This window comes from Hylaeus volcanicus, chromosome 2 (genome assembly GCF_026283585.1).
Source record: "Hylaeus volcanicus isolate JK05 chromosome 2, UHH_iyHylVolc1.0_haploid, whole genome shotgun sequence".
In the NCBI taxonomy this organism is placed as follows: Eukaryota; Metazoa; Arthropoda; class Insecta; order Hymenoptera; family Colletidae; genus Hylaeus; species Hylaeus volcanicus.
Genome location: NC_071977.1, coordinates 16200098 through 16218487, shown reverse-complemented (window position 1 = coordinate 16218487; position 18390 = coordinate 16200098). Strand labels below are relative to the sequence as shown.

The 18390-nt window shown below is 37.7% G+C and overlaps 2 protein-coding genes across 5 annotated transcripts; one reads left to right on the top strand and one right to left on the bottom strand.

Moving 5' to 3' along the window:
* Window positions 1–6: 6 nt before the first annotated feature.
* LOC128885116 (26S proteasome non-ATPase regulatory subunit 13) lies at window positions 7–3223 on the bottom strand. 4 transcript variants are annotated; one of them, XM_054138936.1, is made up of 6 exons: window positions 3056–3223; window positions 2859–2972; window positions 2332–2658; window positions 1909–2241; window positions 1558–1831; window positions 7–148 (listed from the first exon to the last, which is right to left on the bottom strand). In XM_054138936.1, exons 1-5 carry the CDS (start codon window positions 3169–3171, stop codon window positions 1564–1566), a joined length of 1158 nt encoding a protein of 385 aa, XP_053994911.1. In that variant the 5' UTR covers window positions 3172–3223; the 3' UTR covers window positions 7–148; window positions 1558–1563. The 4 variants fall into 4 exon arrangements, with proteins under 4 accessions (XP_053994911.1, XP_053994912.1, XP_053994909.1 ...); XM_054138937.1 differs by lacking the exon at window positions 7–148 and adding an exon at window positions 946–1363; XM_054138934.1 differs by lacking the exon at window positions 7–148 and adding an exon at window positions 946–1363 and having other exon boundaries at window positions 1531–1831; window positions 3056–3222.
* An 11276-nt stretch (window positions 3224–14499) lies between these two features.
* Window positions 14500–18352, top strand: LOC128884701 (SID1 transmembrane family member 2-like). The gene is made up of 10 exons (XM_054138279.1): window positions 14500–14815; window positions 14882–15076; window positions 15143–15447; window positions 15547–15697; window positions 16017–16100; window positions 16238–16555; window positions 16676–17225; window positions 17314–17579; window positions 17687–17896; window positions 17961–18352. Exons 2-10 carry the CDS (start codon window positions 14888–14890, stop codon window positions 18246–18248), a joined length of 2361 nt encoding a protein of 786 aa, XP_053994254.1. The 5' UTR covers window positions 14500–14815; window positions 14882–14887; the 3' UTR covers window positions 18249–18352.
* The last annotated feature ends 38 nt before the right edge of the window (window positions 18353–18390 follow it).

Here is an 18390-nt window from a genome sequence, read left to right as displayed (position 1 = left end):
TATTCAAAAGATAGAAATATTAAAACTACATCCCAACATTTTTAACTTTTGTCATTTTAGTATGAATTCAGGAAGAAAGTTATAGCAAAAGGAGCTGTGCCTTTGAAACGCGTGAACACGCTAATGGATGAAGAGTCTGGAAAGCCACCTGAAAAAATAATGAAAATTACTTTTACAGAAACCACAAAAACTGAAGAAGTGCCTGGTAAAGAATAAAAAAAAAATAGAGAACATTCTACGAGCAAAGAAAAAAAAAACAGCCAAACTATATAACAAATAAATAAATTTGTGTATAATTGAAACAAAGTCTTAATGTGTGTTTATTATAATATTATCCTAAGTATAATTTATCCTCATAAAATAAGCATTTTACATAACGATAAATATTTGTTTAGTCGTTAACCGACTCTCATTTTCTCAGTTTAATTAATTTTAAAAGTTAAAATATTTATCTTTATAAAACCTTTTATTGGAGATGCATGAAGTCATTACAAATTTTGAAAAGTGTCCATAATAGAGCGGCGTAAGGTGCCACCTTGTGTACGATAATCGCGAATACCACGCGCCGCGCTACATTATCTACTTTTTGCAACAGTACTAAATGTAATATAAACTCGCATTCGCAATGAGAAATATTGGGGATATTTATTTGATTAAATAGTAGATCCTTACTCGCTACATAAAATTTTATTAATGACATTATACTGTATATAATTTGATATATAATATAATTCATCAAAACTTCTAGATGGTTTTTACTAGATTACTAAATATCTAGAAATACTAACGCTTTCGTGGTCCGGTACTACTCGGACATAACTACAGACAAAAGACAAAAAATGGCAGGCAGTGAGGGAGTTGGTATCTGAGAGACATACAATTGTCGTCCCTTCTTCACCAAGGTCTCGTCTTCGTACGTTAGTTCGAGAAAATTGATTCTAATGCTTTTATGTATTCTTGTATTATATTTTATTACTGGAATATGATACACAACCGTCACTAAAAGAGTAAAGTACATTTTTAAAGAACTAAACAAATTGAAAAAACACGAATCAAAAAAGACAATTTGAAAGAAAAATTTTTTTCTTCATTTCTTTATGTAGAAACCAATATTTATACGTCGTGATTCTATTATATGATATACAGAAATAGTATGCGTATGTATACAAAATTATTGATATTTTAAGTATAAATGCACAATTAAATAGAGAAACGCGAAAAATATTTCAATCATAGTACAAAGTTTGTGAACAAAAAAGCAAAATTCAAATGATTACTTTATGCGTAACGTTAAAACTTGTAAGAAATTGTTTTTCTTGGTATGTTATGTTCAAAACCAATTTGTATTTCTTTTTACATTCACCTGTAAACAGTATTATAATTTTTACATTCAAGAAAGTGGAGTTTATGCTTTCTTTTACATTAACCCATTGACTTATGACAATGTTACTAACTTTAGTTAGTGATTTGTGGACATTTGAATATAATGATAAGCCAATGAGTTAACGACGATACAGAAGTACAACTTACAAATGAATCGATGAAAAAATGTCAAACCTAATATTAAAGAGTAAGAATCTCGGAGGCTCGAGATTCCAATAAACGCTCCATTGAGCTAACATCTTTACACCATATATCGAGTCTTTGAACCATTCCAGCTATTTGACTACGGTCCAATACGCGAGGCTGTACCCAGGTCATATTTACTGTTCCTGCTACTTGATCGATAGCACCTCGAACCAAACCTTGAGCTAAAGCTTTCATTACTAATAATTCTACTTCACCAAGAGGTAAACGAGTTTCTTGAGAGATCTCCGCGAATGTTAACTGCCTATAATAAACAGTGTACACTATAATAAATAGTGTATTTATTTTATATTTTTGTATTGAAGTAGAAAAGATGCAAACCTGTTATTAGCTTGTCGCTTAAAAGTCATTTCCATAAGGCATAAAAGAGAAATCTTTTGCCTTAATTTTAATTCCTGTGCAGCTAAATCAGCAACTTTGCTCCACTGTGGTTTTAATCTTTCCAATGCAGCAATATCACCAGCATTAAAAGCTTGTAATAAATCAACCAACCAAGAGTTTGGTGTATTTTTTAAGGATTGTAAAACTGGATGAGCTAATAATTCGCCGAGATTATAAACGCCCTCACCTAAAAGTGCTGCCAGACCAAGAAAAAATGCATGTTGTTCCTGTTCTAGTTTACTTAAGGTATTTAAATCAATACAACCCAAATATCTGAAAAATATAATTTAATTTAAAAATATTAATTATGGGTCTATATTGTGACATAAATTTATTGTTCGAAACTCTCAAATGTAATGGTACCTGAGGGCAGTGCGATAATATTCTGCATGCTTTCCTTGTAAACGATAGAGACGGCTGGCTAATAGATAAAATCTGCCATGAACTGTAGTAATACCGTCAGCATTATCCAACATAGCCTCTACTTCTTCTATTATCTTTTTCGTTTGCTCTTGATTATTTAACTTATCCAATAAAATCTGCCCTGCAAGGACTTTACAGAGAGCCACAGCTTCATTACTGCTTTTAACTTTAGGCTCAGTTTTTTCCAAAAATTCAATTGCTTCCTGTTTATCTTGAAACTGGTGTATTACATATGCTAATATTTCTACCAGTGACAAAGGATTTATTCTAAATACAAAACATGAATAACATATTCATTATAAGTAGAAATAACAATAAATAAAGCTAGAAATAAAAATGCTTTGCAAGTTCTTTTTGAAGAATTGTATTGATAAACATTTCTATGTACTCATTTTAATAGACACGTAAAATAAGAAAGTGAGGTTATAGTGTAAAGTTTTGAAAAAAAGAGTATCTAATATGCTTACTTGTTTTCAAAGGTAGATAAAAAGTTAACGTATAGTTGTACCAAATTATCTCCCTTCAGAAGCGCTGGATTCTTCACAAATGTTTCTAATTTAAGTGTCAACTGATGCCAAAGCCTGCAAGTCACCGGACGAAGAAACTCGCATCACTTTTTTCTATAGCAATATGAACATAATCCAACATATTTAACAGGCGATACCTTTTATTATATAGTTCTTCAAGTTGGGCCCATTCAGCAGCCAATTCTTTGTCTGCAACATTTTGATTTTCACTCAAATATGTATTAACATCCCTTGGTGCCACGGCTGCCGCCATCTTTGATAACAATGACTAGCAATGATTATAGTCCGTCCATCTAACGAGAAGATGAACACACCATGTGACTCGCAAAAGACTGAATATCAATTGTTACGCTATCACGTGAATTTAGCTTCATGGCATGTAGCGCCACAACGCGGAATAGCTTAAACACTACCGCATGTAGTATATATTTATATTCAAATTAGGAGCGGAATTCAAATGGATTAACGCATTGAATCAACGAACCGCCACGTATATACATTGTTAAAACATTCGATGTGGGTGATCAAGGGTGGGAAAGTCGAAAGTCAGGAGAGAAAAGGGAACGTTCGCTGAAAATACTTAATAGATCCATTATAGGCCGCGTCGAATCGCCGTTTCCGTTGGAATGGATTTCTTTAGAATTCGAGTCGAGTTAGCTTTTGTTCCAGCTCGTAGGATCCTTAAAAATAACAAACTCGCGCTGTACCTCGGTTCGCGTTTCCGGCGACTTCTTCAAGAGGGGGTTGCTGTATCTCGGTGGCGCGTTTTCTCTCTCTCTAGACCTCCGCGCTTTCCTTTTTCACATGTAGCCCTGCACAAACATGGCCGCGCGACTCCCACCTCCACCTGACTCGGGGGTGGATCCGAGATCGATGAAGATCAGCGATAGAAGGAGTAGAGCGCAACCCCCGATTGGACCAAGACAACCCGAAGGGAGGATCGGGAATCTTCCGAAGAAGGGAGAGAAGCAGCAGATCGAGCGAAGATTTTTCCAGAGAGATCAATCGTAATCGAACCTCTGGGAACGAACTACGAAACGATTTTTAAACCAAACGAGTCGGCCGAATAAACATCTTTGCCTTTTCTTAAAAGTATTTCGAATTTTATTTCACGCACCTCTCCGGGCAGAGCGGTTCAGCGCTCCACGGGCACCTTACCCACGTCAGAAAATTTCCTATCACCGCACGACGCGTTTCGCAACATATTTTTGGTGACAGCGGTAGGATATTTCAAATAAATTTGATTCACAAACGTAGTTGGAGTGATTGTGACGAACTTTTGAATTTTCTAAATAACTGCCGGCTCACGAGTGCGCGCTTTAATAACAATCGAAGATTTTACGAACTGTTTTATTGAACATTTGCAATATAAAGTGAACATCAGAATCAGTGCATCCTCTCTCTCTTGGGTTTTCGCAAGGTTTCCCCAAGAGCAAGGGTAAATACCGGAGACGGGTGATTTCGGCGGCCGTGCTAGCTACCATCGTAATCACATGCATTCTGTCCACATCATCATCAGGCCTTCCTGCTGACCTTGATTAAGGGGTGATCATCGCTGAACGAGACACGAGGGAGACTTCACGCAACAGGGGCATCGTCGACCTCGAGACCCAAAGGACCTTCCTTGTCCAGGACGGAGACCAGCCAGCTCAAGGTCCGACGACGACCAAAATCGGAGCAACTGCTGTGAAGAGAAGCGAATACGCGAGCGTTAAAACGACCTTATAGTAGACCTTAGCCAATCGTCAACAAAATTTGTAAGTCCAGACTGTTAAAAATTATGTTGTTACAATCTTTATTAGTTGCCAGGCCAAAATGCCGCCATTCTTGAGAAAATTTGTAAAGACCAAGAAGTGCCGCAAATCTAGTCTGCGTGGTGATGTCGAGTTTTTTTATAGAGGACATAATAGTAAAATCCCCCAGCGTAGGATCTTCCTCTTCTTCTCTTGATAGTAATATACCTCGAATAAGCGAGTCTTCCGTGATTTCTGGTTTGTCTGCGCTGCAAAGATGCAATACATCAAACGGCGAGCCTACTCCTCCCGAAAGTATAAGCAATAGTATACTCACGACATCGCCCGAGCCCGTATCTTCTATCGTAGTATTTTCGGGCTCTTATCCGTGTTACGAGCCAGGGCGATAGCGACGCGCGTGTGAGCCCAGCGAATGGGGTAGATTTGAGAATTGAACCAATACGATTAATTATTGTGTATCAATGGTGCCGAAGGCTGAGGATAGGTTAGACAATACAGACGACTCTGACGTGAAGTCAGATAGATGCAGGAATCGGTATCTCCCAGTAAAGGGTAACCGTAGGGTAAGGTTCCAATTGTGAGGTTGGTGGAAAAAGTGCAGCGACTCTGGCGCGAAGTCAGATAGCTAGCAGGAATCGGTATCTCCCAGTAAAGGGTAACCGCAGGATAGGTTGAATTAGGGAATTCGGGTTGAATACACTGAGCTTAAATCGTATCGTTGATGAATACTACGCGTCGCGGATAAAGCCTCGCAACTTATTAATTTAATTGAATAATAACTCGAGCGGCAAAGTTATTATGTTGTGGGATCGTTACACAGGCTAGGATTGCTTGTTATATCGTGAAGGTTTAGTAATTGACTTAGGAAACTTTGAATTTACACAAAAGAATATATATATTCAGAATAACTATACTAAGTTACAAATGTGCAGTGTTGTGTTGTCGCGGTCGTGTGTAGTAAACGTTGAATTTAATTACCTAATTGTTGCACGGTGTTAACGCACTGGCAATGTGGGGGTCGAGTGTGATTCTAAATGCCGTAATAGATGAAAACCGTCTTCGCGAATCTATAAGGTTAACTTGATCGAAAGGGAAACTGAAGCCCGATCTCACTAAAGCACACTCTGCAACGATGGACGTGATGTGACTACGTAACTCTATCGTTCTAATCCCCCGAGCAACGAAAATCGTGGGTTTATATACCCCTAAATGTTGGTGGGGATCCGTCGGTGATTTCCATATTTGGAAATCTGACGGTTAGGATTTTCGTGGCTCTGAGGTGAGCAGCCGCGTTCCCTGGGAAAGGGTAGATAAGAAGTCTTCCCACGCAACGCAAGTCGAAGATGATGTTAAGAGTATGCAGCTGCAGGATGCACTCCAGGGAGACCGAGCTCCAAATTCCAGGAGGGTAGATAAAATAAAATTGATGAACGTGAGCTTCGGAAACAAACAGCGAGTTTCTGTATACGTAACATCCGTTTCAACCCCAATTGAATGATCCCATTCTAACTCAAATGCGACCCTCGCAGCAAACCGTTCCACGTGACCTGATTAATAATGCAATTTCAATGCCGATCGAACTCCCGAGAACCGCGCCGCGTATTTCGTATGATTAAATAGTAAATATAATACCTCATTTTGAGGGAAAATCATCTGAAGTAGGAAATTTCATTGCTCAATGTAGACTTGCCGATTCTATGGTAGGAGCTGAACATAAAGATTATTTGCTTACTGTAGCACGAGGTCGAATACAATACCGCGTTTATGACAGCATAGTAGGCGAGGATAGGCCGGAAAATATTGAAGAATTGATTGCCTTAATAAAATCCGCGTATGCTCAACGTTTTGATCTAAGCGCTGTTCAGGACGAATTAAAGGTGATTCAACGTGTCGACCGCGAGACGTTAGCCTCCGAAAATAGTGGGAATAATCCTTTAAACTCCAGAGGGGCTCCGCTGCCAGGCGCGATACGGAGAGAACCCCTAATTTCCCGCGCCGAATCCACTGCGTCTGCTATGAAACCGGTTTAAATAGCGCCGTGCAATCACCAGCTATTTTCTTAACACACGACTATTTTCTTAACACACGACTATTTTCACCAGGGCTTCGCTGAATATTTAGTAGACACAGGTTCACAGCTTAACCTAATAAAACAAAGCGAATTAAAATCAGATCTACCAGTTGATATTGAAATAATTTATCATCTAACCGGCATGATCCAAACGCGAACGGTCAAACGAGAGGCGAAGTAATCATCTTCATTTGCAACACCCCCATACATTTTCAGCTGGTCGATAACGACTTTCCAATTAAGGAAGCCGGAATTTTAGGAGTCGCATTCCTATAAAAACAACAGGCAACCCTTAAATTTAAAGAAAATTTTCCATGTATTCTGTCTTTCGAAAAAAAGAATTTGTTCGCGTCCACCTTTTCATCACACGTCTTACCCCCGCGAACGAAAGTTTTGATCTTGGTCCCCGCCGGGAATAATAATGAGTTGGGCTACGAAACGGATTGATGCCGAACCTGGCATTTTCATAGGTGATATTCTGGCCAGCCAACAAAATGGCCTGGTCAAACTATACGCAATTAATACAACTTGCGACCATGTTACTATTACAATTCCCCCTGTCGATCTAGAGGAATTTGATTCGCGACCTCCTGCACCCCGTTCTTCTCGTACAGGAAATCCGCCCGCGGACAAATCGGAGGATCACGCTCGAAGGCTCAGTGAAATTCTTAGGTTTCTTGAATTAGGTCACCTTCATGAATCCGAAAAAAGTAGTATTTTAGAAATCATCAACGAGTTTCCGTATTAGTTACATTTACCTAGTAATAGATTAAAGACAGCTAATATTCCCCATCATGCCATTAACACAACCGACGAATTACCTATAAACACGAAGCAATATAGATTTCCGCCGATCCACAAAAACGAGATAGAAACCCAAGTAAATTCACTAATTGAGAGCGAAATAATCCAGCCATCGATGTCCCCTTATAATTCTCCTTTATGGATTGTCCCCAAAAAACCCGATTCATCTGGGAAGCCTCGATGACGCATGGTTATTGACTATCGCAGGTTAAACGAAAAAACCATGGCGGATGCCTATCCCCTTCCTAATATTACGGAAATATTAGATCAGTTAGGCGAAGCTAAGTACTTCAGTACGTTAGATCTAGCATCCGGATTTCATCAAATTCCCGTAGATTCTGCATCTAAGCCCAAAACGGCTTTTTCGACTCCTCATGGCCACTTTGAGTTCAATCGGATGCCATTTGGTTTAAAGAATGCCCCAGCTACCTTTCAACGGATCATGGATCTGGCATTATCCGGATTGCAAGGCACAGAGTTATTTGTTTATATGGACGATATAGTTATTTATGCGCCCTCCCTTTCAGAACACGCACGCAAATTAAGGGCCCTTTTGGCACGTTTGCAAAACGCTGGTCTAACTTTACAACCAGAAAAGTGCCATTTCTTACAGAAAGAAATTCCGTACTTAGGGCATAAAATTACTAGTGAGGGAGTGAAACCTGACCCAGACAAAATTCGAGCTGTAAAAAACTTCCCGATACCGAAAACTCGGAAAAACATCAAGCAATTCTTAGGCCTTGTAGGTTATTATCGGCGTTTTATACCCAATATGGCTAAAATTGCAAAACCACTAACGAAGCTCTTAAAGAAAGACGTACCTTTTCGTTGGACCGCGGATGTCCAAATTTCTTTTGAAATTTTAAAAGACGCTATTTGTTCGGAACCCCTGCTGCAATTTCCCAACTTTTCACAACCATTTCTCGTTACCACCGACGCCTCCGACTTTGCGGTAGGTGCCATCTTGAGCCAGGGACCAGTAGGAAAGGATCTCCCTATCGTATGCGCCTCTAGAACCTTGAACGAGGCTGAAATAAATTATTCTACCATAGAAAAGGAACTTCTGGCGGTCTTATTCGGAGTAGAACATTTCCGACCTTACCTGTACAGCCGACAATTTACATTGGTCACTGACCACCGACCTCTAGTATGGCTACATAATGTCAAAGATCCCACTTCTAAAATAATGAGATGGCGAATCAGGTTTAATTGAATATGATTATAACATAATATACAAGCCTGGAAAAGTTAATGTAAACGCCGACGCACTTTCACGCAATCCCGCTGGTCCCGCGGCAAACCCCAATTCCCAATTGCCACCTGCCCAACCCGACACGGATTCCAATCCTGATCCGAGGCGTCTGGAAAGGTTGCTCGTCTGCGCAGTCGAAGCACCAGTTGTAGACTCCGAAATGGACGGGATAGATGAAGTATCATGCGCCGAAAATGATAGTCTTATCGCCTCTGTGTTCCTAGCGCGCAGGAAAACAGTGGTAGAATTAAACGAGGTCACCAATAGAGTCCGAGAAATATCCGAAAAGTCACTTACATTAGTGAACAGTTCGCGAGAATTACATAAAGGAACGTCCCAATTGAGTACCCCAGAGTCTCCTCGACTCAGTCCATCGTTGGCTAACGGGTGTATAATCCGAACCCCAGGAACCCACTTCGTGGGCTGTAAGAGGGAATCTGTGCTCGATGTCTCAGGGGAGAGGGGCGCCCCGTGTATGCATGGAAATCCCATCCGGTCAAGGGAACCGGGTGGAAGGCTGCCTCGATCAAGGGAATCGAAGTTGGCATAGGGATAAATCCCATCCGGTCAAGGGAACCGGGTGGAAGGCCACCTCGGTCAAGGGAATTGAGGTTGGCAGGGGAAAGTATGAATGTTAGCGACCAAGACTGCACAGGGGAATCCAGTGGAGTGACCTCGCCGGGAAATTCTGTAGATTTTAAAGAACCACTAGTACAAGACATTAATAATGGAAACAGAATCAATATTGGAAAAAGAATTTTGCTTACTAACTTCGTACGTAAATAGATCAACGACATCTCCTCCCTTATCCCCCACCATATTTCACAAAAAGGATCACCTCATCGTACAGCGAGATAATCTCGCCCACTTTACCTCCTTAAATCACAGCGACACCTCTCAAAACACTGAGGGCCTACTAGGCCAAATTGGATTTTCAATGGAGCAGATACAGCAATACCAAGCCAATGTTGGTGATGCTATGGCTTTCCCAAACGACAAATATTCCATATTGCAATTAATGATAGGCATATTAACATTACGAGACTATAGGTGTTAAGGGGTGCCAACTGCGATGCACGTTTTATGGTTCCTTTTATTGTTCTAAGTTGCAGTTCTGTCTTTCCGGATTCACCTTTTTTTCCTTCGCTTGCTGATGCAACCTTTTTGTAACTTACACGTTCTCTAATAAATGTTTGTTTCCATTATTAAATCAGCATTCTTATAATTACACGGCCTTTTATCATTCCATTTTCTTCTTGTTCTGTAAGACCGAACCCCAAGACGAATTTAACCTTGATCATATCAAATCTTCGTTAAAATCACTTAAAGTCCTCCCAGACTCTTTGAATTCGAAAACCTTCAGTATATTAATAGACTCGGATAGGTTCAATTCTTCCGCACAAAACAACATATTGGATCTGCTTAGGAAGATTTTTAATGATCCACTATATGTAATTACAGTGTGCAGTAAAGACATTATAATCCCGCTTGAGATGAGACGCCCCCAAATCATTAAAGAACATCATGAATCGGTAATTGGAGGCCACTGAGGCTCCTTTGAATTTTGTCAGCTTATCCAAGAACGTTTCTATTGGCCAGGCGTGGCAAAAGAAATTATTAAATTTGTTCGATCCTGTCCCACCTGCCAAACAAACAAAAATTACACTATTAAAACTAAACAACCGATGCAGATCATGGATACTCCCAAATGCGCTTTTGAAAAGGTACAAATGGATATAGTCGGACCCTTACCCGTAACTAGTAAAGGAAATCAGTATTTACTCATCCTACAGGATAATCTCACTAAGTATTCAGATGCAATTCCATTACGTAGTATAGACACAGCAACTGTTGCATATGCCCTTGCTGACCAATTGCAGATTTGGCTGTCCAATTCATACTGACCAAGGAAGGAATTTCATCAGCCAAACCATGAAAAATTTCTGCAAAATTTTTAAAATTCAAAGAATGACATCCACTGCTTTCCACCCACAATCACTAGGCTCACTCGAAAGAGCACATCGTGTTTTTATTAATTACCTCAAGCATTATTGCACAAAAACAGATTGGGATGATTGGATAAGATTTTGCATTTTTTCCTATAATACCTCAGTACACGAGGCCACAGGTTTTACTCCCCACGAGTTAATTTTTGGTGTAAAGGCTAACATACCCTCGCAATTCTCGAAAAGGCAAACGCCTTGAACGTTTGCACAACATCTCGATGAACTCTTTACAAAGATCACCACCACGGCGGCACAGATCCTAATAAAGGCCAAACACAGAAGTAAAGCTTACTACGACCAATCATTGAAACCGTGTAAATTTAATGTAGATGACATAATATACTTACTCAAGGAACAAAAAACCTCAAAATTTGATTGCGATTGGCGAGGCCCCTACAAAATAAACAGAATGTTTGGGGACTTAACTGCGGAAGTAGCATTAGGAAAAAATAAATATAAAATAGTTCATACAAATAAACTTAAATTAGCACACATAAGATTAGACTAATGTATAAGGATTATTCGGACCATCTGTATTATTTATATTCAACACACCCTTAGTTTGTATTCGTATTATGTACTGCCTTTAGGTTGCGCAGGAGTCAGAACAGAACTCCGAGTTGACTTCAGCGATAGTTGCGGAAAAAGTAGGAAACTCCGGGACAAGGACAGAGAGGGCGATACAACAATTGCAGGAGAGACGAGGACAGGGCGATTATTCTACCATGACTTTTTTCCAAGATATTGAAGCAAAGAAGCAATATTTTCTAATAATTTTGGTTTTAATATATTCGTCACACTTTGGCGGATGCGACTCCAAGGCCTGATTTTGGAAAATATATATGTAAACAAATTTCTTCTATAAGAAAAAAAAAGAACATACTTTTATTGTTTATAAATTTTTAAGGCCGAAATTGCAAAATCAGGCCTTGGAGTCGCATCCGCCAAAGTGTAACGAATATATTAAAACCAGAATTATGAGAAAATATTGCTTCTTTGCTTCAATATCTTGGAAAAACTTTGTTGCAGTGAAATCTTGATGATTTGTATGGCAATATGGCTGCTTCGCTATCGCGCTTCCCGTTGCGGCGCTGTCGCCGTCTTGTTTGCTGTTATTATATCGTTAGTCTATACACGGTGTTCTACATGGTTTAGACCAGGGATGGCCAACTGTTTTTGCCCCCGGGACGGTTGGAAAAAAATTATTTTCATGGGCCGGACGAAATATTAAAATTGAAAAATGTTAAGCAAAACACTTATTTCTTTAAAACAAATTTTTCCTTACCCAACGCCTTAGTAAAAATATCAGCAATATTGTTTTGCGTTTCAATTTTAACGATGTCTACAGTTCCATTTACATAGTTTTCATTTACTGACCGCTTGCAGATGTTAGGTTTTAAGGTAATAAAACCTACCTGGTGTTTGCAAGACGGCAAATTATTTTAACATTCTTAAGAAACCGTTTCCGTAAAATGTGTCCTTCTTTACAACTTCTGCCAGCCATATGCCGCCAAGGTCTTTCCGACCGCACGGGTTGCGCGGTCCCGAAATGCCCTTATTGCCTACATATAGCAACCACCTTTGCCAGTCTCGAAAACTCATCGACCATCCCCGCCAAATTAAGGCGGTGACAAATTCCACCCCCGGTATCTTCGGAAAGGTAACGCCTTTCCGAAGAATACTATAAAGGTAGTGGAATTTGCGGAAGGATCCAGTCAGTCGCTCGCTGTTTACGGGACTCCTAGTCTAGAAATACTCTTTGCGTGCTTTACTTTGTAAAAATTTTAATTTACATGTTTATTAAAATATATATACAAATATTAAACTCACGCGCAATCATTTTAGTAACCTCAGCTGTTATACAAAAGCCAAAATGGTTTTGCAATACTACATGCGTACTCGACCCCCATAGGGTGTCGCAAAAGCGATTGCAACATCCGTGCCTTCCCTTTGTTAGTGTGCTTTCTCTTATGTAATTACGTATATTCAAAAATAATGTTCATAAACGTTTTACCTTTTTTATTATACAATATTTTTTACATTGCATACTATCATTACATTCCACAAATAACAATTAGTACTTTATTATGTTCGTACCATATCACAAATATCATATCAGTTGTTTATTATTTACTAGTTTGAAATTATCGTAACAGACTATTCTGTATCAATTAATTGCAATGCAATATAACAACCTTAACATATACATGACGTTTCTTAATAATATAATATTGAATATATATACATATGCAAAAGTAAAATATATAAGCTCGGGCGCTTCATACTTTTAGTACGGTACTGAACCATGCTGAAAGGCATTTTTAGATTATCGGCACACCAGCAGTATCAGTCTTCTCGATTTCATAACGACAACACCATTGTAATTTTATGAGGCGAGGAAGCGACCTTTCCGGCTGATTTTTTTTTCTTCCTTATAAAATACCGTTGCAGGGGACAGTTACACATTTTGCAATTTCGCTTTTGAAACTTGCTAAAAATACGTTCAAAGACAAGAAATTTTTTTTTTTTTCAATTTCTTCCAAAAAAACGCTTGACGAGACGATAGATTTACTTCCTCTGATTACGAAATGCATAATTATGATATGTTTTTTTCATTATTGTGCCTGAAAAACGGCAAAAACTATCTAGTACTTCACCTACTTTCCGTTGGTGGCGCTAGTTTGTCTCCTGCGCACCCTTAACCCTCCGGCACCGGGCCTGGGTCATTTTTCCGTCGTTTTTCGAAGTCCCATTCCTCTGTGATCGAGAGTGTCGAGCCATGTGTTTACATTGTAACTCGATGCGTACCAATCAGCTCTCCCCACTATTCTAACTGTTAGCGACAGAAATGTTTCGAACTTTATTGCAAAAGAAGTAGTTTTCGGGACAAAATATTAACAAAAGCAATTGGTTACGAGGCATTATTAATATGATTATAATGTTTACATATAAAAATTTGATTTTAAGCCTTCTTTTGTAGCGCGTATGGACTTGGATTTCGATGCCTGAATAGTGACCCGGCTCCGTCGTAGGTGCGATCGCCCGGTGTCCGAGGGTAAAATTGTAAATAACAAGAAAACGGAACTAATTCTGTGTAATAATCATTTTATCATGGTTTCCCTATACATATGTACTTTAGCGTGTTATCTTCTAACAATTCCCCATATTCCAAAAGAATTTTAATGTGAAAATTAAATACAAGTATAACACAGTTTTATAAATATGTTGCTTATTTCCCATTATTAAATTTATATTTATAGATACAATATACAGACAATATAGTAGAGTTCTCTCGCAATGCGAATAGTAAAACGCTACAAGGTTCGGGCCGATATATCGGCTCTGGCATTTCTCACCAGTGCAGCAAGGGCCGATATATCGGCTCCCAGCACTGAAAGAGTTAAAAGAAAAATGTATGACCGCGGGCATTTTTTAAACTTACTACGATACTGAACCATACTGAAAAGCGTCTTTAGACTACTGGCACAATACCGCAGCAGAGACGACAGCAGCGCTGCAGTGGACAGCGCGAAAGCGAAGCAGCCATATTGTCATACAAATTTTTTGCCAGCTATCTAGTAGTTCTCCTACTGTCCGTTGATGGCGCCAGCTTACTATATAGTAGTTCACCTCCTCTCCGTTAGTGGCGCTAGTTTACCTCCTGCGCTATTCCGCGTGTGGCGCTACATGCCATGAAGCTAAGTTCACGTGATACCGTAACAGAATCAATCTGAATAAGGTAACTAAAGATGCAACCAACAATAGTCAACTCTCCAGATGTTATTTGTATGATATCGGTTTTTCCCCAAGCCCGAGAGATTCAGTGCTATTCAGTGTGTAATGAATGATGAATTCGAACGCAGAACCTTTCGAACCTATAGTTTGAGATATATTTCGTAATACCGTTAGTATTAACAGTGTCAAATGTTTATCACCAATCATAGAAAGAAAAAGTATTGAATTCAATGCTCGTCTTTTATTATCGCATAAGTTGACACTCCGAGTAGTCAGTAAGTACGTTGTGGGTTTTAAATAGTAGAACCTACGTAAATATTTATTCAAAACTTTGTGTTCAGGTATGAATGTTTAAAATGTTAAGTATTCAGAAAATTTTGACAGTGACTGTATTATTATTGTTTAATCTTCATGGAGTTATTACTTTACGAAATCTATCATTATCTCGTGTCGTTATCGAGGCAGTATATGAAGAAGAATATCAACTTGCCATAAACAACACAGTTGAATATGTTTTCTTATACCGTACTAACAATGTAAGTATTTCATTGTTTCACATAAATTGGTTTTATCATAGTTTATTTACATTTTGGTATATTTAGAAAGAATGGATGGACTCTACTAGAATTGAAGTTGAAAGCAATGCCACTCATGACCTGCCTCTTATTGTGGTTGTGCGTCAAAAGAAAGGAATTCTATCATGGCAGATTCCTCTTGTCGTAGATAGCATGCATTTTAATGATGTAGCTTATAATAAAACTAGTCGAACTCTATGTTCAACAAAAGATTATCAAAACAAACAAGGAGATGAACAAGAAGAATTTGTTACAGTTAGCTTGTACACTGCTAGTCATAAAAATGTCTCATTTAAGCTTAACGTAACACAGGACACACAATTTTATTTGAGGTACATATTGTCTTAAATGTCTAAAGTATATTAGTAAATCTGTTATGCTGTTCGGAAAAATAAGCAAATGAGAATTGTTTTGTACTTGTTTTTGTACAGAACAGGAGAAAAGAGATTAATGGAAATTTCTCCATCTGAACCTATTTACTATGGTTATACATTTCAAGAGCAAGTGGAAAGTTCTTCTGTTATTGTTCATGTTGAATCTGAGAGTGATATTTGTATGACAGTATCTATACAAAATATATCGGTAAATAGATTTTGTTATATCTCTATAATAATATGTCGGTACAGTAGAATGTTTTTTATCCAAGTATTTATTACCTGCTCTTTGACATTATTATTTACACTTTGATATATATGTCTGTCTTTTGTAAACCGTTTTATTAATTTATATGATACCTTATTCCTACAATTCAACTAAATAATGCTGATAAGTTTACAAATAACAATAACTCTATTTACCACACAATCTTTCACATAATTAACATGCATCTTTTAAAGTTATTTTGGATAATTAATATTCTACTGTATATCACTATAGGATTCTAAAATATTTTGTTTTTTAGTGTCCTGTATTTGATTTAGAAAGGAACATTGAATTTGCTGGTTACTGGCAAACTGTAAATCGACAGGGTGGTATTACTATACCTGTAAGTACTTCTCTAGGTTGTTAATGCATACTTCTTTTATGCATTTTCCAAACTATGGAATAGATAAAAGAATAAACATTACTATTTTGGCAGAATTTTATTAAAAGTAAAATTTATGTCTAACTATAATCTTTTAGAGAGAAGCTTATCCAATGGGATTTTTTGTTGTACTTGTAGTAAAAGGTGATGACACCGATTGTTATGGATCGCCTAGTACAATTGATTTACGGAATAAAAAAGTGGCGTTAACTATAAATGCTAGTATAACCAAACACGATTATATTGTCGCAATAAGCATAGTGATATCTGTTATTTTCACTTTTTGCCTTATTTATGTTGTGGGCATTGTGTTGTTCAACATTAAAGAAGGTAGAAAAATTCAACAAGAATTACTGGACAATCAAATATGCCAAGATTTGAATGAACCTATGCAGAGTCCTTCAACATTAGAAGAAGTAAGTTCAATATTATAAGTTTAAAATGCTTATAACTAATAACAATCTAATTTAAGTGCTGCAAAAACCTTTCATATTGGAATTAAGTATCATAATTATAATATGAATAATTTGTTTTAGACAGGACCGAATCGGTTAGTATCTATAGAAGAAGATTCGTCGCTGGATGAAGATGATATTGATATAATGGAAGATGCTTTTTCCGATAAAGAAGTGATACGAACGAAACTTGTACTTTCGGTTTGCGATTTGGCTCGCAAAGATCCAAATATTCTAAGGCACAAGTCTCGATTATATTTATATTATTTAGCAACGGTCGCTGTCTTCTATACTTTACCCGTTCTCCAATTAGTAATCACTTACCAAAACGTACTTCATGTTACTGGAAACCAAGATATGTGTTACTATAATTTCTTATGTGCCCATCCATTTGGATTTCTGTCAGACGTAAATCATGTTTTTTCGAATTTCGGGTATGTAATGTTAGGTCTCTTGTTTATATTTGTGACATACTCTCGTGAAAACAATGAAAAGGATAAAGAAAAAAATAAGTGTTACGGTATACCGCAACATTACGGATTGTTTTATGCGCTTGGTTCTGCGCTTATCATGGAAGGAATACTTTCAGGGAGCTATCATGTGTGTCCAAATCGAAGTAATTTTCAATTCGGTAAGATGAAATATATTACGTCCTCTATACGGTATATCTTTTGCAATCTTCGCCATTAATAAGAATATTCGCTACATCATACTTTCAGACACCAGTTTTATGTACATTATAGCAGTACTTTGCATGATTAAAATTTACCAAACACGTCATCCTGATATAAACGCTCGAGCGCCGGTTACATTTGGAATCTTGGCTTTGGTGATTCTGCTTGGATTAATCGGCGTCTTGAATGGTTCCACTTGTTTCTGGATTATATTTACAATTATGCATTTATCGATTTGCTTGTTTTTAACTCTTCAAATTTATTATATGGGACGATGGAGACGAAAAGGTCTCCTCGCAAGAATAATACAGGTAACGTTTTGCTCTTCATACATTGCTTTCGATATTATTCTTTTGATTTGATGTTGATCGAGCTACATTTATTAAACATAATTGATCACTGAATTCATATTTTACAGTCTTGTAGATATGATGCCCATACCGGAATTAAAAATATGTTTCGACCCTTGTATCTGGGACGATTTGTAATGCTTGTCATAGCAAATTTATGTAATGTTACTCTCGCAGTATTTGGAAACATAAGTCATGAAAACAATTTTGCAACGTTCCTGTTAGCTATATTAATGTCCAATTTAATGCTGTATACTATTTTTTATATTGCAATGAAGGTATGTATAGATGCATAATCAAAAGTTGACGTGTTACAAATTAATCAATAGTGTAATATTTCAGCTTTGCCATAGAGAACGGATCCTTCTACAACCATTGATTTATATCATTTTGTCAATTGTGTTGTGGGCTGCAGCTATGTACTTTTTTATAAACAAAACTATTTCATGGGCGGTTACTCCAGCACAATCTCGTCTTTATAATAAACCCTGCAGGGTCCTAAACTTTTTTGACAACCATGACATTTGGCACTTTTTGTCTGCCTTAGCAATGTTCTTCTCTTTTATGGGTTTGCTTACCCTAGATGACGATCTAATCGATGTACACCGAAGTCAAATACCAGTCTTTTGAGGGCAATGACACGAACAGAAGTTATTTCTAATCTTTTTTTTTTCATCTCTTTATGACGATATGATTGTATATAATATACATTTTATCTTGATACTAATGAATTAAAAATAGTATAAAATATATATGTATATATAAAGATCAT